This window comes from Mobula birostris, chromosome 12 (assembly GCF_030028105.1).
Source record: "Mobula birostris isolate sMobBir1 chromosome 12, sMobBir1.hap1, whole genome shotgun sequence".
Lineage (NCBI taxonomy): Eukaryota > Metazoa > Chordata > Chondrichthyes > Myliobatiformes > Myliobatidae > Mobula > Mobula birostris.
The window spans coordinates 3782737-3807197 of record NC_092381.1 but is presented as its reverse complement, the minus strand read 5'-3'; the positions used below and the strand labels follow the sequence as shown (position 1 = coordinate 3807197).

Here is a 24461-nt window from a genome sequence, read left to right as displayed (position 1 = left end):
CCCCCAGCACATCCTCTGACTGTGTTGGTTGTTGACACAAACAACGCACTTCACTGTATGTTTCGATGTACATGGGTCTAATAAAGCCAATCTTTGTCTTTTAGTAGACTACAGATTTAGCCCAACCACATCGTATCCGAGTATCACAAAGTCTACCGCACGGAAACAGGCCCCTCGACCCATCAACTCCATGCTGATCATTAACCACATACATTATCCCCTTTCATTCTCTCCACATTCCTCTCAACTCCCCCGAGACTCCACCCCTCACCCACACACTGGGGACAATTCACAGTGACCAATTAACCCACCGACTCACACGTCTTTGGGATATGTAAGGAAACTAGAGTATCCGGGTTGCGGAGGGGAACCACACGGTCACAGTGAGAATGTGCAAGTTCTCTTGTTATGGAACATTCCGCCTTACTTTCACTGTTTGAACCCCAGTTGAAAATGGCTGACGAGTTGAACAGGTACTTTGGATCTGTCTTCACCAGGGAAGACACAAACAATCTCCCAGATGTAATAGTGGCCAGAGGACCTAGGGTAACGGAGGAACTGTAGGAGATTCACATTAGGCAGAAAATGGTGTTGGGTAAACTGATGGGACTGAAGGCTGATAAATCCCCAGGGCCTGATGGTCTGCACCCCGGGGTACTTAAGGAAGTGGCTCTAGAAATCATGGATACATTGGTAATTATTTTCCAATGTTCTATAGATTCAGGATCAGTTCCTGAGGACTGGAGGGTAGCTAATGTTATCCCACATTTTAAGAAAGGAGGGAGAGAGAAAACAGGGAATTATAGACCAGTTAGCCTGACATCAGTGGTGGGGAAGATGCTGGAGTCAATTATAAAGGATGAAATAGCGGCACATTTGGATAGCAGTAACAGGATTGGTCCGAGTCAGCATGGATTTACGAAGAGGAAATCATGCTTGACTAATCTTCTGGAATTTTTTGAGGATGTAACGATGAAAATGGACAAGGGAGAGCCAGTGGATGTAGTGTACCTGGACTTTCAGAAAGCCTTTGATAAGGTCCCACAAGGGAGATTAGTGGGCAAAATTAGAGTACATGGTATTGGGGTAGGGTACTGATGTGGATAGAAAATGGTTGGCAGACAGGAAACAAAGAGTAGCCATTAACGGTCTCTTTCAGAATGGCAGGCAGTGACTAGTGGGGTACCGCAAGGCTCGGTGTTGGGACCGCAGCTATTTACAATATACCTTAATGATTAGATGAAGGGATTAAAAGTAACATTAGCAAATTTGCAGATGACACAAAGCTGAGTGACAGTGTGAAATGTGCGGAGGATGTTATGAGAATGCAGGGTGACTTGGACAGGTTGGGTGAGTGGGCAGATGCAGTTTAATGTGGATAAATGTGAGGTTACCCACTTTGGTGGCAAGAACAGGAAGGCAGATTACTATTTGAATGGTTTCAAGTTAGGAAAAGGGGAAGTACAATAAGTTCTTAGTGTCCTTGTTCATCAGTCACTGAAAATAAGCACGTAGGTACAGCAGGCAGTGAAGAAAGCTAATGGCATGTTGGCCTTCATAACAAGGGGAGTTGAGTATAGGAGCAAAGAGGTCCTTCTGCAGTTGTACAGGGCCCTGGTGAGACAACACCTGGAATATTGTGTACAGTTTTGGTCTCCAAATTTGAGGAAGGACATTCTTGCTATTGAGGGAGTGCAGCAGAGGTTCAAGCGGTTAATTCCCGGGATGGTGGGACTGTCATATGTTGAAAGATTGGAGTGACTGGGCTTGTATACACTGGAATTTAGAAGGATGAGAGGGGATCTGATTGAAACACAAGATTATTAAGGGATTGGACACGCTAGAGGCAGGAAACATGTTCCTGATGTTGGGGGAGTCCAGAACCAGAGGCCACAGTTTAAGAATAAGGGGTAGGCCATTTAGAACGGAATTGAGGAAAAACTTTTTCACCCAGAGTTGGGGATCTGTGGAATGCTCTGCCTCAGAAGGCAGTGGAGGCCAATTCTCTGGATGCTTTCAAGAAAGAGTTAGATAGAGCTCTTAATGATAACGGAGTCAAGGGATTTGGGGAGAAGGCAGGGACGGGGTACTGATTGTGGATGATCAGCCATGATCACAGCGAATGGCAGTGCTGGCTCGAAGGGCCGAATGGCCTACTCCTGCACCTAATGTCCATTGTCTATTGAAAATCTCCCTTTCACATGTCCAAGTCTGAGAATGCTGAATTCTGCACTCTGCCCCAGTCACTGTTTTTCCCCTTGCCTTGCTCGGGTCATCAATGTTCAATTGCGCAGCCCCAGTTTCCAATCCCCCCCCCCACCCTGTCACATGTTAAATTAGACTGTTTGTTATTTTCTTTGCAGGGAAAAAATAATTACCTGCTTGTATTTTTTGTAACTACTTGTATACATGCAACTGTTTAGAAACAAGAGAAAATCTGCAGATGCTGGAAATCCAAGCAACACACACAAAATGCTGGAGAAACTCACCAGGCCAGGCAGCATCTATAGAGAAAAAAATGCAGTCTATGTTTTTGGGCTGAGACCATTTGGCAGGAGTTCTCCAGCAGTAAGGCCAGTGATGTTGTGGGGATGGAACTGGACTCTCTCACGGTGGTGTCTGAAAAGAGGATGCTGTCCAAGTTGCATGCCATCTTGGTCAATGTTTCCCATCCACTACATAATGTACTGGGTGGGCACAGGAGTACATTCAGCCAGAGACTCATTCCACCGAGATGCAACACAGAGCGTCATAGGAAGTCATTCCTGCCTGTGGCTATCAAACTTTACAACTCCTCCCTTGGAGGGTCAGACACCCTGAGCCAATAGGCTGGTCCTGGACTAATCTCCTGGCATAATTTACATATTAGTATTTAACTATTTATGGTTTTATTACTATTTATTATTTATGGTGCAACTGTAACAAAAACCAGTTTCCCCCGGGATCAATAAAGTATGACTATGACTATTTTGTGTGCAACTGTTTAGTATGTTACGTCGTGGTCACAGTATGCAAATGCAGTTGGAAATATGCACTGAACACTTGTTCAGGGTTTCCCCTGGTGCAGGGGTTCCCAACCTTTTTTGCACTGCGGACCAGTTAATTATTGACAATATTCTTGCGGACCGGCCGACCCCAGGGGAGGGGGGTTGCCAACGGACGAGTAGCAATCAAATACGTTGTGTTTACGCCGAGAAAGACAATGACCATGAAGCCTTGCGCGGGCACCAGTGCGCATGCGTGACTTGCGCATGCGTGTACGTGCCGATTTTTTTATACAAATCGTTTTTGGCGATTCTGTTCGGGGGGGGGGTTAATCACGACCGGAATATAGGTGATAAGTGGCTAATACACTCACTTTAGTTTCTAAAAGGGTTTATCTAATGAATTTAATAATAAACACACTGCGCATATCTTCCCCGCATGAATATAGTGATAAGTCAATTATCAAGGAAGGACAGGGGAGCTTGAAGTGTTGAACAAACTTCCAGTAGAAGTGGTAGAGGCAGGTTCGATATTATCATTTAAAGAAAAATTGGATAGGTATATGGACAGGAAAGGAATGGAGGGTTATGGGCTGAGTGCAGGTCGGTGGGACTAGGTGAGGGTAGCGTTCGGCACGGATTAGAAGGGCCGAGATGGCCTGTTTCCCTGCTGTAATTGTTATATGGTTATATAAGTCACTTATAAGTCAATAGCATCATAACATTTTAAGTAACGTTTGGATATTAAACGCACAGCACATATTTTCCCCATAAGAACATATAAAATCATAGCAACACACCAATATCACTGAATCAGTGGGAGCCCTGGGCTTGTTTCCCTGCAACAAGACGGTCCTATCGAGGGGTGACGGGAGACAGCGATACTTGAAGGGGGTTCCTTATGTCCAGTCTATTCCGCAGTTTAGTTTTCGTTGCATTCATTGCAGAGATATGTTGGAAATGGAAGCAAAGTTTTCAGTGCTTTCGTGGCTATCTCAGGATATTTAGCCTTGACTTTGATCCCGAATGCCGGCAGAGATGTTACGTCAAACATACTTTTCAGCCCGCCGTCATTTGTAAGCTTGAGGAGTTGATCTCCTTCCCGCGCTGACATGAATGACGCGTGCATAATGACCTCGCGTGCGTTCAAGCTCAACAGTGGGCATGATAGGGAATGAGGAAAGGTGCAGCTGACTCCTATCGCCAAATCATATCGTTTCCTCGCGGCCCGGTAACACAAGCTTTGTGGCGAGGTACCAGTCCGCGGCCCGGTGGTTGGGGACCGCTGCCCTAGTGGTCACAGTCTGTATATGCAGTTGTTCAGTGTGTCCCCTAGTGGTCACAGTATGTAAATGCAGTTGTTCAGCGTCCCCCCTAGTGGTCACAGTATGTACATGCAGTTGTTCAGTGTGTTCTCTTGTGCAGCGGTCCCCAACCACCGGGCCACGAGGAAACGATATGAGTCAGCTGCACCTTTCCTCATTCCCTGTCACGCACTGTTGAACTTGAACATAAGGTTGCCAACTGTCCCGTATTTGCCGGGACATCCCGTATATTGTGCTAAATTGGTTTGTCCCATATGGGACTGCTCTTGTCCCGTATTTCCCCCACTTAAGGTAGTGTTCCTATGAAACCTTTCGTGCTGAAATGGTGTAAAGCGAAGAAGCAATTACCATTAATTTATATGGGAAAAATTTTTGAGCGTTCTCAGACCCAAAAAATAACCGACCAAATCATACCAAATAACACATAAAACCTAAAATAACACTAACATATAGTAAAAGCAGGAGTGATATAATAAATACACAGCCTATATAAAGTAGAAATAATGTATGTACAGTATAGTCAGGAAGATGAAAGCAAAGCCGATTTGTGGGGAAAAAAAAAAATCGACATGTACGCGCATGCGCACACGGGTGCCTGCGCAAGGCTTCATGGTCATGGTAGTCTTTCTGGGGTAAAGTGCCTGGGATTTGACTGCTACTTTTGTCCCTTATTTGGGAATGAGAAAGTTGGCAACCCTAACTGTAAAAGACATGTTGAGGTGAGTTTAACCCTACTTCAACACCACCCCCCCCCCACCCCGGCTGGCTGGTCTGCAAGAATATTGTCAATAATAATCCGGTCCGCAGTGCAAAAAAGGTTGGGGACCCCTGCTCCAGTGGTCACAGTCTGTAAATGCAGTTGTACAGTGTGTCCCCTAGTGGTCACAGTATGTATTCACAGTCTTTATGTGCGTCCCCCAGTGGTTAGCTCTTTGTAACATTCTGGAAAGCTCTAGAAAATTCTCTGGTGCTGCATTTGAACAGAGACTATCTGATGCTCAAAACAATGTCAGAGAGGCAGTAATGGGAGACAAAGGAACGACAGACGAAATGTGTAAGTTTTATGTATCAGTTTTCACTGTGGAAGACACCAATGGTATGCCAGTAAATCAAGAGCAGCAGGGGGCAAAAGTGAGTGCAGTTGCTATTACCAAAGAGAAGGTGCTTGGGAAGTTGAAAGGTCTGGAGGTAGATACGTCAACTGGACCCATTGGACTACAACACAGGGTTCTGAAAGATGTAGCTGAAGAGATTGTGGAGGCATCAGTACTGATCTTCCAAGAATCACTGGATCTGACATGATTCCAGAAGAATGGAAAACTGCAAATGTCACAGGTAGTGACAGTCACATAGCAGGGTGGAAGTGTGACTCCGAAGCCAGCAATGTTATTTGTGCGCTTACCTCTACCAGCAACTTCCCAAACGTTCTTCTTTCCAATGCGTATTTGGTCGCTTCATCCACGGCTCTCTGACCTAAGCCCACAGCTCCTGCAGCAACCTGCAATCCGAATAGAACACGTTCAAACATATCTACCGTCGGGCATGAACTCCCATTGGAACACGTTCAAACGTATCTACTGTCCGTGATGGAATCTGATTGGAACACGTTCAAACGTATCTACTGTCAGGGATGGAATCCGATTGGAACACGTTCAAACGTATCTACCGTCCGGGATGAACTCCGATTGGAACACGTTCAAATGTATCTATTGTCAGGGATGGAATCTGATTGGAACACGTTCAAATGTATCTACTGTCAGGGATGGAATCTGATTGGAACACGTTCAAACGTATCTACTGTCGGATGGAATCGGATTGGAACACGTTCAAACGTATCTACTGTCAGGGATGGAATCTGATTGGAACACGTTCAAACGTATCTACTGTCAGGGATGGACTCAGATTGGAACACGTTGAAGTGTATCGTCAGGATTGCCTGCCACCCAGGCCATTTTCTTCATCCTCTACCTTCTTGAAGATACAGGAGTTCAAGAGCCCAGATAACCAAACTCAAGAATAGCATCCCTACCACCTCCTCCCCACTCTGCTGTCAGACTCTTGAACCACTCACCTCTCCTTCCCGGTGCGGCTGCTACATTATCTGACTTTTAACTTTACCTCCTTCTCTCACTCACTGGCACATTAGTATTTCTGTGTACACTATCTCAGAGTGCACTGCGGTCTCTGCACACTTCAGATGCTGTGTGTCCTTCACTGTGAAACACCCTGGTTTCCTTAGCTGCACAAGTCTAGTGAAAATGCTCACAGTCCTGTGAGATTGAGCCTGCTCTCCCTCCCCAGACCCTGATCTGTGTGGATGCTGTGTAATTCGCTACCCTGTTACAAATGACTTGACTTTGTTGCCAAGTTTGCAGATGATACAAAGACCGGTGGAGGGGCAGGTAGTGTTGAGGAAACAGGAAGGCTGCAGAAGTACCTAGACAGATAGGAGAATGGGCAGGAGAGTGGCAAATGAAATACAATGTTGGAAAATGTATGGTCATGCACTTTGGTAGTAAAAATAAGTATGTAGACTATTTTCTAAATGTGGAGAAAATCCAAAAATCTGAGATACAAAAGGACTTGGGATTCTTTATGCAGGACATCCTAAGGTTAACCTGCAGACTGAGTTGATGGTGAGGAAGGCAAATGCAATATTAGCATTCATTTCAAGAGATCTTATGGTTTAAATTAGTGCCATGAAATAACAGACAGCACGCTGCTTACGACTAAAGGAATTATATTTATGAATCTTAACTAAGTGGCTAGTAAAAAAAAAACAAAATAGGCCCATTCTAATTAAACAGGCAAAAATGCACAAGTTGGAGGTCATCTTGAACTTCTCTGGCACTCACACACTGGGCCCTCGGTCTGCGTGAACACCCACACCACCTTCCCAACGTCGCTCACAATCCACCTCCAACAAACGGGTCTCCCACCGGATCGTATGCTACGACCGGTTCTCCCCAGTGTCTTCTCTCTTCATCCCCCGCTGAACAAAAGCCCAAGACCAACCTTACTGTGCCTCACCCAGAAAACCTCCTCCTAACTGGATGGCTCACATTCCGCATCATCCCTTATCTTCAACAATAACCCAAACAGGCTGAAAGCAGAACACACTGCTCTTACAGAACTGCCAAAATGAAATCCCTACAGAACAGTAAAAAATATTGAACCAGGGCATTACAACTGTATTTATCATTACCTAGCATACTGTTTCCTCTGTGATTCTCACACAAGCAAGTAATTTCACTGTGCCCAAGGGAGATGTGATCATGAACTCTTCTCCAACAACATAGTCGTGTCTGGCTGCGCCTTAGTTTGGGGGGTGGGGTGGGGGAGTTGGCATTGCATTGCATTGCATGGGATAGCGCCAATGGAGTGCCATGTCACTATTAGCATTGGTTTATTGAATCTGAATCAGGTTTAATATCACTGACATATGGCATGAAATTTGTTGTTTTGAGGCAGCAGTGCACTGCAATACATAATAAAAGCTACAAATTACAATATACACACAGTACATACATATGTGTTATATTTATTCTGTATTGTTATTGTTTTAAAATATAAAACAAGAACAAAAATAAATTGTAGATATATGTGTGTATATATATATATATATATATATATATATATACACACACACACACACACACTTATTATAAATTATAGTACTATAAATATAAAATTAAATAAGTTGTGCAAAAAGAGAGCAAAAGAAAAAAGTAAACAAAATAATCTGCAGATGCTGGGGTCAAAGCAACACTCACAACACGCTGGAGGAACTCAGCAGGTCGGGTAGCATCCGTGGAAAAGATTGGTTGACGTTTCGGGCCGGAAGCCTTCGTCAGGACTGAAGAGGGAAGGGGCAGAGGCCCTATAAAGAAGGTGGGGGAGGGTGGGAAGGAGAAGGCTGGTAGGTTCCAGGTGAAAAACCAGTAAGGGCAAAAATAAAGGGGTGGGGGAGGGGAAGCAGGGAGGAGATAGGCAGGAAAGGTGAAGAAGGAATAGGGGAAAACACAATGGGTAGTAGAAGGAGGTGGAACCATGAGGGAGGTGATAGGCAGCTGGGGGAGGGGGCAGAGTGACATAGGGATAGAGGAAGGGAGGGGGAGGGAATTACCGGAAGTTGGAGAATTCTATGTTCATACCAAGGGGCTGGAGACTACCTAGACAGTATATGAAAAAAGTATGGTTGATTGTCCATTCAGAAATGTGATGGTGGAGGGGAAGAAGCTGTTCTGGAATCACTGAGTGTGGATCTTCAGGCTCCTGTACCTCCTCCCTGATGGGAGCCATGAGAAGAGGGAATGTCTTTGCTGATGGATGCCGGATATTAGAATTGGGATACAGATCTAATCATTACACACTGCATTAAGGTAGAACGAGATGAAACAACAACAGAAAGCAGAATAAAGTGTTACAGTTACAGAGAAAGTGCAGTGCAGATAGACAATAAGGTGCAAGGTCATAAACAGGTGCTGTAGATTGTGAGGTCAAGAGTTCATTTTATGGTACTAGGGGACCATTCAAGAGTCTGATCAGAGTGATAAGATCTGTCTTTAAGCCTGGTGGAACATGCTTTCAAGCTTTTGTGTCTTCTGTCCAATGGGAGAGGGGAGAACTGAGCTGTTGAACATGTCCAGTGAAATTATATTTTCACATTTCCAGCATAGAACATTTCTGCACGTTACAGACCTGCTGGTCCACCATACGCTGGCCTTTTAGCTTACTCCAAGATCAATCTAACCCTTCCCTCCCATTACTCTGTCATCCATATGCCTACCTAAGAGTGGCCTCAACGCCCCTCTACCACCAGCCCTGTGGCGCTTTGCCAAGTGGTTAGGGCGTTGGACTAGCGATATGAAGGTCGTGGGTTCGAGCCTTGGCCGAGGCAGCGTGTGTGTCCTTCAGCAATGCACTTAACCACACAATGCTCCAGTCTACCCAGCCGAGAAAGGGTACCGGCAAAAATGCTGGGGGTTAACCTCATGTTAGACCGGCATCCTATCCAGGGTGGTGGGGAGTCTCGTACTCTCAGTCGCTTCACACCACGGAAACCTGCATAAGCACCGGTCTGACGGGCCACAAAGCTCATGACATACTTTAAAACCACCTGGCAGCACATTCCACCTACCACTGTGTAAAACTCCTACCTCCGACATCCCCCCTATACTTTCCTCCAACCACCTTGAAATTATGTCTCCCTGTTAACATTTCCATCGCGAGAAAAAGTCTCTGGCTATCCACTTGATTAATGACTCTTAGCTTGTATATCTCTTTCAAATCATCTCTCATCCTCCTTTACTCCAAAGAGCCATTCTAATTCAAGTTCAGGCAGGCTGTGAAGAAAGCTAATGGCATGGGAATTGAGTATAGGAGCAAAGAGGCCCTTCTGCAGCTGTACAGGGCCCTGGTGAGACCACACCTGGAGTACTGTGTGCAGTTTTGGTCTCCAAATTTGAAGAAGGACATTCTTGCTATTGAGGGAATGCAGCGTAGGTTCACAAGGTTTATTCCCGGGATGGCGGGACTGTCATATGTTGAAAGATTGGAGCGACTGGGCTTGTATAGTCTGGAATTTAGAAGGCTGAGAGGGGATCTTATTGAAACATATAAGATTATTAAGAGATTGGACACACTGCAGGCAGGAAGCATGTTCCCACTGATGGGTGAGTCCAGAACCAGAGGCCACAGTTTAAGAATAAGGGGTAGGCCATTTAGAATGGAGTTGAGGAAAAACTTTTTCATCCAGAGAGTGGTGGATATATGGAATGCTCTGCCCCAGAAGGCTGTGGAGGCCAAGTCTCTGGATGCTTTCAAAATAGAGATGGATAGAGCTCTTAAGATAGTGGAATCAAAGGTTATGGGGATAAGGCAGGAACTGGATACTGATTGTGGATGATCAGCCATGATCACAGTGAATGGCGGTGCTGGCTCGAAGGGCCGAATGGCCTACTCCTGCACCTATTGTCTGTAAGTTCCTTTGTCCCTAGCTCAATCAACCTACTGTCGAAACACGTGCTCTCTAATCCAGGCAACAAGTGTGGTGACACGTGGGCTTCCCCCAGCGCTTCCTCAGATTGTGCTGCTTGTTAACAAAGACGCAATTCACAACATGCCTTGACATATATGTGACAAATGAAACTCATCCTCATACCTGTAGCACATATAAAAGTTGCTGGTGAACACAGCAGGCCAGGCAGCGTCTATTGGAAGAGGTACAGTCGACGTTTCGGGACTGACGTAGGGTCTCTGCCTGAAACGTCGACTGTACCTCTTCCAATAGACGCTGCCTGGCCTGCTGCGTTCACCAGCAACTTTTATGTGTGTTGCTTGAAATTCCAGCATCTGCAGATTTCCTCGTGTTTGCGTTCACACCTGCAGTGTTGGACTGGAAATGAAAGCCTGTAACTAAGTCACTCACCGGTGGTCTGGTTTTATCAAAAGCTCCCATGGCAATTTTAAAGCCAGCTCCTTCTCCAATGAGAACGTTCTCCAAGGGCACACGGACATCTTCAAATACAATACCCCTGGTATCTGAGCATCGTTGACCCATATTCATCTCCTAGGGCAGGAACACAAGAAGTGATGAAGCAGCAACAATTCATGCCACTGTGCTCCGTAATCAGACCTCAATGCAGACTTTCATGTCACTGATTGGTCTGATTCAGTCAGTGCCATTCTAGTTCAAGTTCATTTGTCGTTCAACCATACACATGAATGGAGCCAAACGAAACCGTGTTCCTGCAGGGCCAAGATACAAAACACAGTACCAACAGTCACACACAACACAATTATGAAAGCAGAAAAACACAGTTACAAACAAAAATCAAAGTAGTAAAACTTACAGCCCAAGTCCCCGAGTGCCATGGCCTGTAGCCTGATGGTGCATAGATATTCTCCTGGAGCCACACTGCAGCAAGAGCAAACCTGCAACAGTTCCTCACTTCGCACTAGTGCAGCTGCAGATGAATGCAATTCCCCACGCCTCCCACCGAGCGAACACTGGAGAGCAGCAATGACTGGAGTGCGGCTCTAGTCTTAGACGCTCCCACCATTGGAGAGGAAAGATTTAAAAGGGACATCAGAGGCAACACCTTCCACGCAGAGAGTGGTTCTAGCAGGTATCATCATGATTATACCTGCTGTAATGGTACACGGGTAGGAAAGCTTCAGAGGGATATAGGCCATGGCCAGCTTAGATGGGCATTTTCATTGGCTAATGATCATAGTCAGCCTACTCATCCATGCCAATCAGGAAAGGAGGTAGGTTCTGCTATTCAAAAATATTAAATATCTTGCAGGGAATAGGTGGAGGAAGAACAGCTCTTCTGTTGTGAGACTCAAGAGTGACACCAGAGGTGTCAGGCTGAACTTGGTGTGTAACATTTCCTCAGCTACGGTTTGTTTTAGTATCCATCCTTTACACCACTGGACATTGCACATTACAGCATAGTACAGGCTCTTTTCCCCATAATGTTGTGTCAGTCTTTTCACCACTGAGATCAATCTAACCCTCCTTTCCTGCATAGCCCTCCATTCTTCTATCATCCATGTGCCTAAGAATCTCTCAAAATGCCCTGCAGAATCTCTTGAACTTATTTCTGAAATCTTCCGAATGCATCTGCCTCTGCCACCACCTCTCGCTGTGAGTAAAAAAACCAGATCTGACATCCCCCTTATACTTTCCTCCTTGAAATTAGACCTCCTTGTATTAGCCATTTCCACCCTGGGATAAAAATTTTTGACCACTTGATCTATGCTTATGCTGTAGACCTCAATCAAGTCACCTCTCATCCACCTTTGCTCCAAAGAGCAAAGCTCGAGCTCACTTAATCTATTCTCATAAGACATGCTCTCTAATCCAGATAGCACCCTGGTAAATCTCCTCTGCACCCTTTCTAAAGCTTCCACATCTTTCCTATAGTGAGGCGACCAGAACTGAAGACAATACTCCAAGTGTGGTCTAACCAGGGGTTTATAGAGCTGCAACATTACCTCACGGCTCTTGAACTCAGTCCCTTGACTAATGAAGGGCAATACGCCGCCCTATCAAGTTCAAGGATCTCATGAAACAGCTTTATTAAGCACTAGTCTGGCCACAAATCAAAGAATGTGCCCTGTTCTTGGAGCACACGACGGGGAAGAAGTGAAGGCTTTGGAGAGGGTTTCAGTAATGAGGGACTTTAGTTCTGGAGATTGGAGAGACCAGGGCTCTTCTCCATGGAAGAGAAGACACGAGGGGATCTGATGGATGGATGGAGTTAAAATGACAAAGGTCCTGGGCAGAGGAGATAGAAACTGTTCTCATCAGCAGAGGGGCCCAGAAGCAAGGGCATAGAATGCCAGTGAGAATGCAAGGGGGACAGTCAAAGAAGGTTACAGGGAGCCAAAGCCATTGCTGCTGAAGTGATTAAAATGGGGGCAGTCAGAAAGTTGGTACTGGAGAGAGCCAATGGTTAACAAAAATAATCTGACCATTTCTCCATACCATAGGACATAGAAACAGAATGAGGCCATTCCATCATGGCTGATTTATTACCCCACTCAACCTCATTCTCCCCATAAACTTTAACACCCTGACTAATCAAGAACCTATCAAACTCCGCTTTAAATATATCCAATGACTTTGCCTGAACAGCAGTCTCTGGCAATGAATTCCACAGATCCATCATCCCCTGACCATAGAAATTCTTCCTCATCTCTGTTCTAAAGAGACAACCTTCTATTCTGAATTTGGGCCCGCTGGTCCTAGACTCGCCCCACTATAGAAAATATGCTCTCCACATCATCTAAGCCTTTCAACATTTGATAAGTTTCAACGAGATCCACACCCCCCACCAATTCTTCTGAACTCCAGCGAATACAGGCCCAGAGCCATACGAATGAATACCTTCCTTCCGATTTGGATTCCAGGGGAATCTGCATCCACGATGAATCCAGTGAAGGCCTTGCCTGCAGGTGCCTTGGGATCAGGATTTGTTCGAGCCAGGAGGAAATACCTTGGAAACAAATATTAAAATTACTGTTCCTGCTGTCCACAGTCAACTCGACATTCTCATAGAAGAATACAGCACAGAAATAGGCCCTTCAGCCCACAATATAGTGCTGAACTAATTAAACTAGTGACCAAATGGCCAACTAAATGAATCCAGTAAAGCACAGAAACAGGCCTTTTGTTTTAGAGATCCAGCATTGCAACACACCCTTCTGGCTCAACCAGCCCACGCTGACCAATTACACACAGGTAATCAACTTACCAACTAACCAGTACTACATGTCTTTGGAATGTCGGAGGAAACTGCAGAAAACCCATGTGGTCACTTGTTCCAGAAAGCAGTGCGAGTTGAACCCAGGTCACTGAGACTGTAAAGCATTAAATTAACCACTATGCTGGTCTTTTGACATTGCCCTCTTACCTTCAATTCATGCCGTCTGGTGATAGACAGTTCTACCTCAGGCAGAATCCAAGTAAGCCTCTTCTGCACCCTCTCAGAGCTCTGACATCCTTTTGATAATGTGGCGACCAGCACAGTATGCAAAACTTCAGCGGCGGCCTAACAAGAGCTTTATAAAACTGCAACATAACTTCCTGAGTCGAACCCTATGCCACAAACATGCCATGTGCCTCCTCAACCACAACTATCAACCTACATCGCCACTTTCAGGAAGCAATGAACTTGGACCTCAGACCACTCTGCACATCAACATTGAGAGTCTCGGAGGCTTCTTCCTCAATTTATGAATTCCCTTCCATACAGAACCCCAACTGGCCAGGCTCTCCAGTTTCAAGAACAACACCCCACCATCTCAATGGGAAAACCCAAAATGCAGCACTTCACTTGTGAGTCTGTTGGGGTCATCTCTCATCAACGTGAGAAGGACACCCGCATGGTTTGTTACCTCCCGGGTGCCAGGGTCCGGGATGTCTCTGACCAGGTGCACGACATCCTGGTACGAGAAGGAAAGCAATCAGAAGTCGTGATACATGTTGGGACTAACAACATAGGCAGGAAGAGGGATGAGGTCCTGAAGTGTGAGTTTCAGGAATTAGGCAGAAGGCTGAAGAACAGGACCTCAAGGGTGGCGTTCTCAGGATTGCTGCCAGTGCTACATGACAGTGATGGTAAGAATTGGAGGAGATGGCAGTTGAATGCGTGGCTGAGGAGTTGGTGCAGGGAGCGGGGTTTTAGATTTTTAGATCATTGGGATCCCTTCTGGGGAAGGTGGGACCTGTACAGATTGGATGGGTTGCACCTGAACTCGAGGGGGAGAAATATCCTTGCAGGTAGGTTTGCTAGCATGGTTCAGGAGGGTTTAAACTGATTTCCGAGGGGGATGGGACCCAGAGCGATAGAGCAGTGAAAGGAGTGCATGGAGTAAAGCCAGATCTAACATACAGAGAGGCTTTGTGGAAAGAGAAGCAGAATAAACGGTGTAAAGACAGTAAGGTAGAAGGGCTGAAATGTGTGTACCTCAATGCAAGAAGCATCAGGAACGAAGGTGATGAACTGACAGCTTGGATACATATTTGGAATTATGATGTAGTGGCCATTACAGAGACTTGGCTGGCACCAGGGCAGGAATGGATTCTCAATATTCCTGGATTTCAGTGCTTTAAAAGGGATAGAGAGGACGGAAAAAGGGGAGGAGGGGTGGCATTACTGGTCAGGGATACTATTACAGCTACAGAAAGGGTGGGTAATGTAGCAGGATCCTCTTTTGAGTCAATATGGGTGGAAGTCAGGAATAGGAAGGGAGCAGTTACCCTACTGGGGGTATTCTATAGGCCCCCTGGTAGCAGCAGAAATACAGAGGAGCAGATTGGGAGGCAGAGATTTTGGAAAGGTGCAAAAATAACAGGGTTGTTATCATGGGTGACTTTAACTTCCCTAATATTGATTGGCACCTGATTAGTTCCAAGGGTTTAGATGGGGCAGAGTTTGTTAAGTGTGTCCAGGACGGATTCCTGTCACAGTATGTGGACAGGCCGACCAGGGGGAATGCCATACTAGATCTAGTACTAGGTAATGAACCGGGTCAGGTCACAGATTTCTCAGTGGGTGAGCATCTGGGGGACAGTGACCACCGCTCCTTGGCCTTTAACATTATCATGGAAAAGGATAGAATCAGAGAGGACAGGCAAATTATGAGGCTATAAGGCTAGAACTTGCGGGTGTGAATTGGGATGATGTTTTGGCAGGGAAATGTACTATGGACATGTGGCCGATGTTTAGAGATCTCTTGCAGGATGTTAGGGATAAATTTGTCCCGGTGAGGAAGATAAAGAATGGTAGGGTGAAGGAACCATGGGTGACAAGTGAGGTGGAAAATCTAGTCAGGTGGAAGAAGGCAGCATACATGAGATTTAGGAAGCAAGGATCAGATGGGTCTATTGAGGAATATAGGGTAGCAAGAAAGGAGCTTAAGAAGGGGCTGAGAAGAGCAAGTAAGGGACATGAGAAGGCCTTGGCGAGTAGGATAACCGAAAACCCCAAGGCATTCTTCAATTATGTGAAGAAAAAAGGATGACAGGAGTGAAGGTAGGACCAATTAGAGATAAAGGTGGGAAGATGTGCCTGGAAGCTGTGGAAGTGAGCGAGGTCCTCAATGAATACTTCTCTTTGGTATTCACCAATGAGAGGGAACTTGATGATGGTGAAGACAATATGAGTGAGGTTGATGTTCTGGAGCATGTTGATATTAAGGGAGAGGAGGTGTTGGAGTTGTTAAAATACATTAGGACAGATAAGTCCCTGGGGCCTGACGGAATATTCCCCAGGCTGCTCCACGAGGCAAGAGAAGAGATTGCTGAGCCTCTGGCTAGGATCTTTATATCCTCGTTGTCCACGGGAATGGTACCAGAGGATTGGAGGGAGGCAAATGTTGTCCCCTTGTTCAAAAAAGGTAGTAGGGATAGTCCGGGTAATCATAGACCAGTGAGCCTTATGTCTGTGGTGGGAAAGCTGTTGGAAAAGATTCTTAGAGATAGGATCTACAGGCATTTAGAGAATCATGGTCTGATCAGGGACAGTCAGCATGGCTTTGTGAAGGGCAGATCGTGTCAAACAAGCCTGATAGAGTTTTTTGAGGTGGTGACCAGGCATATAGATGAGGGTAGTGCAGTGGATGTGATCTATATGAATTTTAGTAAGGCATTTGACAAGGTTCCACACGGTAGGCTTATTCAGAAAGTTAGAAAGCATGGGATCCAGGGAAGTTTGGCCAGGTGGATTCAGAATTAGCTTGCCTGCAGAAGGCAGAGGGTTGTGGTGGAGGGAGTACATTCAGATTGGAGGATTGTGACTAGCGGTGTCCCACAAGGATCTGTTCTGGGACCTCTACTTTTCGTGATTTTTATTAACGACCTGGATGTGGGGGTAGAAGGGTGGGCTGGCAAGTTTGCAGACGACACAAAGGTTGGTGGTGTTGTAGATGGTGTAGAGGATTGTCAAAGATTGCAGAGAGACATTGATAGGATGCAGAAGTGGGCTGAGAAGTGGCAGATGGAGTTCAACCCAGAGAAGTGTGAGGTGGTACACTTTGGAAGGACAAACTCCAAGGCAGAGTACAAAGTAAATGGCAGGATACTTGGTAGTGTGGAGGAGCAGAGGATCTCGGGGTACATGTTCACAGATCCCTGAAAGTTGCCTCACAGGTGGATAGGGTAGTTAAGAAAGCTTATGGGGTGTTAGCTTTCATAAGTCGAGGGATAGAGTTTAAGAGTCGCGATGTAATGATGCAGCTCTATAAAACTCTGGTTAGGCCACACTTGGAGTACTGTGTCCAGTTCTGGTCACCTCACTATAGGAAGGATGTGGAAGCATTGGAAAGGGTACAGAGGAGATTTACCAGGATGCTGCCTGGTTTAGAAAGTATGCATTATGATCAAAGATTAAGGGAGTTAGGGCTTTACTCTTTGGAGAGAAGGAGGATGAGAGGAGACATGGTAGAGGTGTACAAGATAATAAGAGGAATAGATAGAGTGGATAGCCAGCACCTCTTCCCCAGGGCACCACTGCTCAATACAAGAGGACATGGTTTTAAGGTAATGGGTGGGAAGTTCAAAGGGGATATTAGAGGAAGGTTTTTTACTCAGAGAGTGGTTGGTGCGTGGAATGCACTGCCTGAGTCAGTGGTGGAGGCAGATACACTAGTGAAGTTTAAGAGACTACTAGACAGGTATATGGAGGAATCTAAGGTGGGGGCTTATATGGGAGGCAGGGTTTGAGGGTCGGCACAACATTGTGGGCCGAAGGGCCTGTATTGTGCTGTACTATTCTATGTTCTATTGCATCCGGTGCTCCCAGTGCAGCCTCCTCTACATCAGTGAAACCCGACGCAGATTGGGGGACCGCTTCATCGAGCACCTCCACTCCATCTGCCAAAACAGACAGAATCTCCCAGTAGCCACCCACTTCAACTCTGCTTCCCACTCCCATTCAGATATGTCCATACATGGCCTCCTCTACTGCCAGGATGAGGCTAAACTCAGGTTGGAGGAGCAACACCTCATATACCGTCTAGGTAGTCTCCAGTCCCTTGGTATGAACATAGAATTCTCCAACTTCCGGTAATTCCCTTCCCTTCCCCTATCCCTATTTCACTCTGCCCCCTCCCCCAGCTGCCTATCACCTCCCTCATGGTTCCGCCTCCTTCTACTACCCATTGTGTTTTCCCCTATTCCTTCTTCACCTTTCCTGCCTATCACCTCCTTGCTTCCCCTCACCCCTTTATCTTTCCCCTTACTGGTTTTTCACCTGGAACCTACCAGCTTTCTCCTTCCCACCCTCTCCCCACCTTCCTTATAGGGCCTCTGCCCCTTCCCTCTTCAGTGCTGATGAAGGGTTCAGGCCCGAATCGTCGACTGATCGTTTCCACAGATGCTGCCCGACCTGCTGAGTTCCTCCAGCGTGTTGTGAGTGTTGCTTTGACCCCAGCATCTGCAGAGTATTTTGTGTTTACTTTCTCAATAAGCCTTGCATGGGGTACCTTATCAAATGCCTTGCTGAAATCCATATACACTAATCTACTGCTCTACCTTTATCACTGTTTGTCACATTCACAAAAAATTCAATCAGGCTCTTAAGGCATGACCTGCCTTTGACAAAGCCAAGCTGACTATTCCTAATCATATTATGTCTGTCCAAATGTTCATAAATCCTGCTCCTCAGGATCCTCCCCTTCAACCTACTGAAGTAAGACTCACTAGTCTATAATTTCCAGGGCTATCTCTACTCCCTTTCTTGAATAAAAGAACAACATCTGCAACCCCCCAATCCTCCGGAACCTCTCCTGTCCCCATTGATTCCTGACGAAAGGTCTCAGCCCGAAACGTCGACTGTACCTCTTCCTAGAGATGCTGACTGGCCGGCTGCGTACACCAGCATTTTTGAATTATTTGTGCCATTTATTTTCTACTGCACAGTAGTTGTCTGTCTTTATATGTACTTCTTCATAAATTCAATTGTATTTATTTTCCCATAAATCCCAATAAAAAATCTCAGGGTAGCATATTGTAATGCATACTCACTTAGATAATAAATATATCTTGACTTTGAGAGTTTTGCCAGATCTAGTAGAAGGAATATGGGTCAAATAGCCTGTACAGTTCAAGGATTATTAACTTTAATTAATTAGGACCATTTAGTATAGACAAGATGGGCCAAATGGCATGTTTCTGTGCTATTGTTCTCTAACATTCTATATCTAGTTGTCATCCCGATTTTTTTGCTTATGGTATTAACAATGGGTGTTGCTGTGGTGTGGCTGCCTCAGTTGGATGGAGACCTACCAGTGATTTTGGATCTCCACCCCCCCCTTTTAAATCTCTTTCTAGCTCTTCCTTCAGTTAGTCCTGACGAAGGGTCTCGGCCTGAAACGTCGACTGTACCTCTTCCTAGAGATGCTGCCTGGTCTGCTGCATTCACCAGCAACTTTGATGTGTGTTACCTACCAGTTTGCCTTGCCTCCATTGGTGATCCACATCTTCTGCCCATTGACAACGTACTCACTGCCCTTCTTCTCGGCTCGGGTCTTAACTCCAGCCACATCGGAGCCTGCTCCTGGCTCCGTGACACAGTAGGCCTGCGCAGACAGAGAAGTGCTCGGTTAGCAGGGGGTGCACGAGCTCCTTCCTCGCAGAAGAGGGTGCCGCAAACGGAAATTATGAGCTGCACTCACACACATCAGGGGAGCTTCTGTCATCCGGCCCAGGTATTTCTTCTGCTGCTGCTCGTTCCCAGACAGGATGACCGGCATTTGCTAAAAAAGGAAGAGACTTCAGGTTAAAGGCAGGCTGTTTCAGAATTATGTTTATTATCACTGATATATACACATTGTGAAATTTGCTGTTTTGCAGCAGCAGTACAGTGCTGGACATAAAAAAATATGGTACTACAATTAAAATTTAAACTTGTGGCCACTTTTTAAGGTGCACCTGGACACCTGCTTGTTAAATCAGCCAACCATCTGGCAGCAACTCGATGCATAAAAGCATACAGACGTGCCCAAGAGATTCAGCTGTTGTTCAGATCAAACATCAGAATGGGGAAGAAATGTGATCTAAGCGACTTTGACAGGGTTGTTGGTGCCAGATGGGGTGGTTTGAGCATCTCAGAATCTGCTGACCTCTTGGGATCAAGACAAAAACAGCTTATTGCTGACAGGCGTCAGAGGAGAATGGCCAGACTGGTTCAAACTGACAGGGAGATGACAATAACTCAAATAACTACACGACAACAGTGGTGTGCAGAGGAACACCTCTAAACTCACAACACATCCATCTTTGAAATGGATGGGCTACTGCAGCAGAAGAACATAAACATATATTCAGTGGCCACTTTATTATGGACAGGAGGTATCAAATTAATTGGCCACTGGGTGCATGTCATGAAAATTGCTGTTTTATGATAGCAGTACAGTGAAGGGCAAAAATTACGAATAAGAATAAGAATTACAATAAGGATTATGAACAGTGTTGGTGTGTGGCCAAGTGGTTAAGGCGTTCGTCTAGTGTTCTGAAGGTCGCTAGTTTGAGCCTTGGCTGAGGCAGCGTGTTGTGTCCTTGAGCAAGGCGCTTAACCACCGATGCCAAGCTCTATGGGTCCTAATGCCCTTCCCTTGGACAACATCAGTGGCATGGAGAGGAGAGACTCGCAGCATGGACAACTGCCAGTCTTCCATACAACCTTGCCCAGGCATGCACCCTGGAAACCTTCCAAGGCACAAATCCATGGTCTCACAAAACTAACAGATGCCTATAAATTATTCACAAAGCAGATGAGCTTAGAGCATGGACCAGTACTTGGAGCTATTGAGTTGTGACCAATTCAGAGACTTGGATGGCTCAGGGGCAGGAATGGTTACTTCGAGTGCCAGGCTTTAGAAGGACAGGGAGGGAAGCAAAAGAGGTGGAGGCATGGCACTGTTGCTCAGAGATAGTGCCACGGCTGCAGAAAAGGAGGAAGTCATGGAGGGATTGTCTATGGAGTCTCTATGGGTGGAAGTTAGGAACAGGAAGGGGTCAATTAAGTGTTTTTTTTATATAGACCACCCAATAGTAACAGGGACATCGAGGAGCAGATAGGGAGACACATTCTGAAAAGGAATAATAATAACAGGGTTGTTGTGGTGGGAGAACTTAATTTCCCAAATAATCGATTGGCATCTCGCTAGAACAAGTGGTTCAGATGGGGTGGAGTTATTTAGGTGTTTTCAGGAAGGTTTCTTGACACAATTATATAGATAAGCCGACAAGAGGAGAGGCTGTACTTGATCTGCAATTGGGAAGTGAGCCTGGTTAGGTGTCAGATCTCTCATGTGGGAGAGCATTTTGGAGATAGTGATCACAATTCTATCTCCTTTACCGTAGCACTGGAGAGGGATAGGTACAGACAAGTCAGGAAAATGTTTAACTGGAGTAAGGGGAAATATGAAGCTATCAGGAAGGAACTTGGTAGCATAAATTGGGAACAGATGTTCTCAGGGAAATGTATGGAAGAAATGTGGCAAACGTTCAGGGGATATTTGCGTGGAGTTCTGCATAGGTACATTTCAATGAGACAGGGAAGTTATGGTAGGGTACAGGAACCGTGGTGTACAAAGGCTGTTGTAAATCTAGTCAAGAAGAAAAGAAAAGCTTACGAAAGGTTCAAAAAACTAGGTAATGATAGAGATCTAGAAGATTATAAAGCTAGCAGGAAGGAGATTAAGAATGAAATTAGGAGAGCCTGAAGGGGCCATGAGAAGGCCATGGCGGACATGATTAAGGAAAACCCCAAGGCATTCTACAAGTATGTGAAGAGCAAGAGGATAAGATATGACAGAATAGGACCAATCAAGTGTGATAGTGGAAAAGTGTGTATGGAACCGGAGGAGATAGCAGAGGTACTTAATGAATACTTTGCTTCAGTATTCACTACAGAAAAGGATCTTGGCGATTGTAGGGATGACTTGCAGCTGACTGAAAAGCTTGAGCATGTAGATATTAAGAAAGAGGATGTGCTGGAGCTTTTGGAAGCATCAAGTTGGATAAGTTGCCGGACTGGATGAGATGTACCCCAGGCTACCGTGGAAGGCGAGGGAAGAGATTGCTGAGCCTCTGGTGATGCTCTTTGCGGAGGATTGAAGGGCTGCAGATGTTGTTCTCTTATTCAAGAAAGGGAGTAGAGATAGCCCAGTGAGTCTTGCTTCAGTGGTCGGTGAGTTGATGGAGAAGAACCAGAGAGGCAGGATTTATAAACATTTGGAGAGGCATAATAGACAATAGGTGCAGGAGTAGGCCATTCGGCCCTTCGAGCCAGCACCGCCATTCACTGTGATCATGGTTATTGATTAGGAATAGTCAGCATGGCTTTGTGAAAGGCAGGTCATGCCTTATGAGCCTGATTGAATTTTTTGAGGATATGACTAAACACATTGATGAAGGTAGATGTAGTGTATATGGATCTCAGCAAGGCATTTGATAAGGTAACCTCCTACAAGGCTTATTGAGAAAGTAAGGAGGCATAGGATCCAAGGGAACAATTGCTTTGTAGATCCAGAACTGGCTTGCCCACAGAAGGCAAAGAGTGGCTGTAGATGGGTCATATTCTGCAGGAGTTCGGTGACCTGTGGTGTGCCTCAGGGATCTGTTCTGGGACCCTGACTTTTTGTAATTTTTATAAATGACCTGGATGAGTAAGTGGAGGGATGGGTTAGTAAATTTGCTGATGACACAAAGGTTGGGGGTGTTGTGGATAGAGTGGAGTGTCAGAGGTTACGGTGGGACAGTAATAGGATATAAAACTAGGCTGAGAAGTGGCAGATGGAGTTCAACCCAGATAAGTGTGAAGTGGTTCATTTTGGTAGGTCAAATATGATGGCAGAATATAGTATTAATGGCAAGACTATTGGCAGTGTGGAGGATCAGAGGGATCTTGGGGTCCGAGTCCATAGGACACTCAAAGCTACTGCGCAGGTTGACTGTGTGGTTAAGAAGGCATACGGTGTATTGACTTTCATCAATCGTGAGATTGAGTTTAGGAGCCAAGAGATTATGTTGCAGCTATGTAGGACTCTGATCAGACCCCACTTGGAGAACTTGGAAGTTCTGGTTGCCTCACTACAGGAAGGATGTGGAAACCATAGAAAGGGTGCAGAGGAGATTTACAAGGATGTTGGCTAGACTGGGGAGCATGCCTTATGAGAACAGGTTGAGTGAACTTGGCCTTTTTTCCTTGGAGCAATGGAGGGTGAGAGGTGACCTGATAGAGGTGTACAAGATAATGAGAGGCATTGATCGTGTGGATAGTCAGAGGCTTTTTCCCCAGGGCTGAAATGGCTAACACGAGAGGGCACAGTTTTAAGGTGCTTGGAAGTAGGTACAGAGGAGACGTCAGGGGTAATTTTAAAAAAAATGCAGAGTGGTGAGTGCGTGGAATGGGCTGCCAACGACTGTGGTGGAGGCAGATACAATAGGGTCTGTTAAGAGACTCCTGGATAGGTGCATGGAGTTTAGAGTTTAGAAAAATAGAGGGCTATGGGTAGCCTCTAAATTAAGGACATGTTCAACACAGCATTGTGGGCCGAAGGGCCTGTATTGTGCTGTAGGTTTTCTATGTTTCTATGAATATATAGAAAAATACGGTGCAAAACGAGCAAGATAGTGAGCTAGTGTTCATTGACTGTTCAGAAATGTGAGGGCAGTGGGAAGAAGCTGTTCCTTAAATGTTGAGTGTGTGTCTTCTGGCTCCTGTATCTCCTCCCCGACGGTAACAATGAGAAGAGGGAATGTGATAGATGGTGAGGGTCCTTCATAACAGATGCTACTCTTTTTGAGGCATCACCATTTGGTGTTGGGCACGTGGCCAAGTGATTAAGGCGTTCGTCTAGTGATCTTAGTGTCACTAGTTCGAGCCTCAGCTGTGGCAGCGTGTTTATGTCCTTGAGCAAGGCACTTAATCACACATTGCTCTAGTGTCTGTGCGAGGAGTGGCGCCCCCACACAGACTTCCAATCTGCGCCTTGTAAGGCATGAAAATGCCCGACGCAGGCCTCTCATGGTCTGAGTCGACATTCCCCTCCCCCCCATTTGAAGGTGCCCTCGATGCTGGGGAGGCTAGTGCCCATGATGGAGATGGCTGAGTGTGTTACTTTATCCCCAATCCTGTGCAGTGGTCTCTCCACAACATACAGTGACACAACCAGTCAGAATATCTGCAGAGATTTGCTTGAGTCTTTGGTGATACGGTAAATGGAGACAAGACAAATTGGTGGATTTCCAGTCCAAATGATCTGGCAAAACAGTGGTAATTTCTATCAAAATTTACCTCCTTCTCAAGCGACATTCCTTTAGAATGGAGATGTGGAGGAATTTCTTCAGCCAGAGGGTGGTGAATTTATGGAATTCATTGCCACAAATGGCTGTAGAGGCCAAATCATTGGGTATAATGAAGGTCGAGGTTGATAGGTTCCTGATTAGTCAGGGTGTTGAAGGTTACAGGGAGAACCTTTATGGAGATGGAGGGACAGAAGGAAATACAGATCTCTATGCCTACCCCCAGTGAGTTGGCTTCAATTGCAGTCTGAATACCAGTGCATCCATAAGCTATTTCTTCAGTAATGAGGCAGGAATCAAAGATTCCCAGTCCCATTCCACCTGGAA

The 24461-nt window shown here is 45.7% G+C and overlaps 1 protein-coding gene across 1 annotated transcript in view; it reads right to left on the bottom strand.

Annotated features, from left to right (window-relative positions):
* The window catches only part of acadm (acyl-CoA dehydrogenase medium chain), a 71863-nt gene that overhangs the window by 14565 nt on the left and 32837 nt on the right, over positions 1-24461 (bottom strand). The window contains exons 5-10 of the mRNA XM_072273271.1: positions 24355-24455; positions 19499-19579; positions 19272-19402; positions 13209-13317; positions 10740-10880; positions 5712-5807 (exon numbers count right to left, since the gene is read on the bottom strand). Of these exons, the coding sequence (XP_072129372.1) occupies positions 5712-5807; positions 10740-10880; positions 13209-13317; positions 19272-19402; positions 19499-19579; positions 24355-24455 (659 nt within the window). The remainder of the gene's footprint in view (positions 1-5711; positions 5808-10739; positions 10881-13208; positions 13318-19271; positions 19403-19498; positions 19580-24354; positions 24456-24461) is intronic.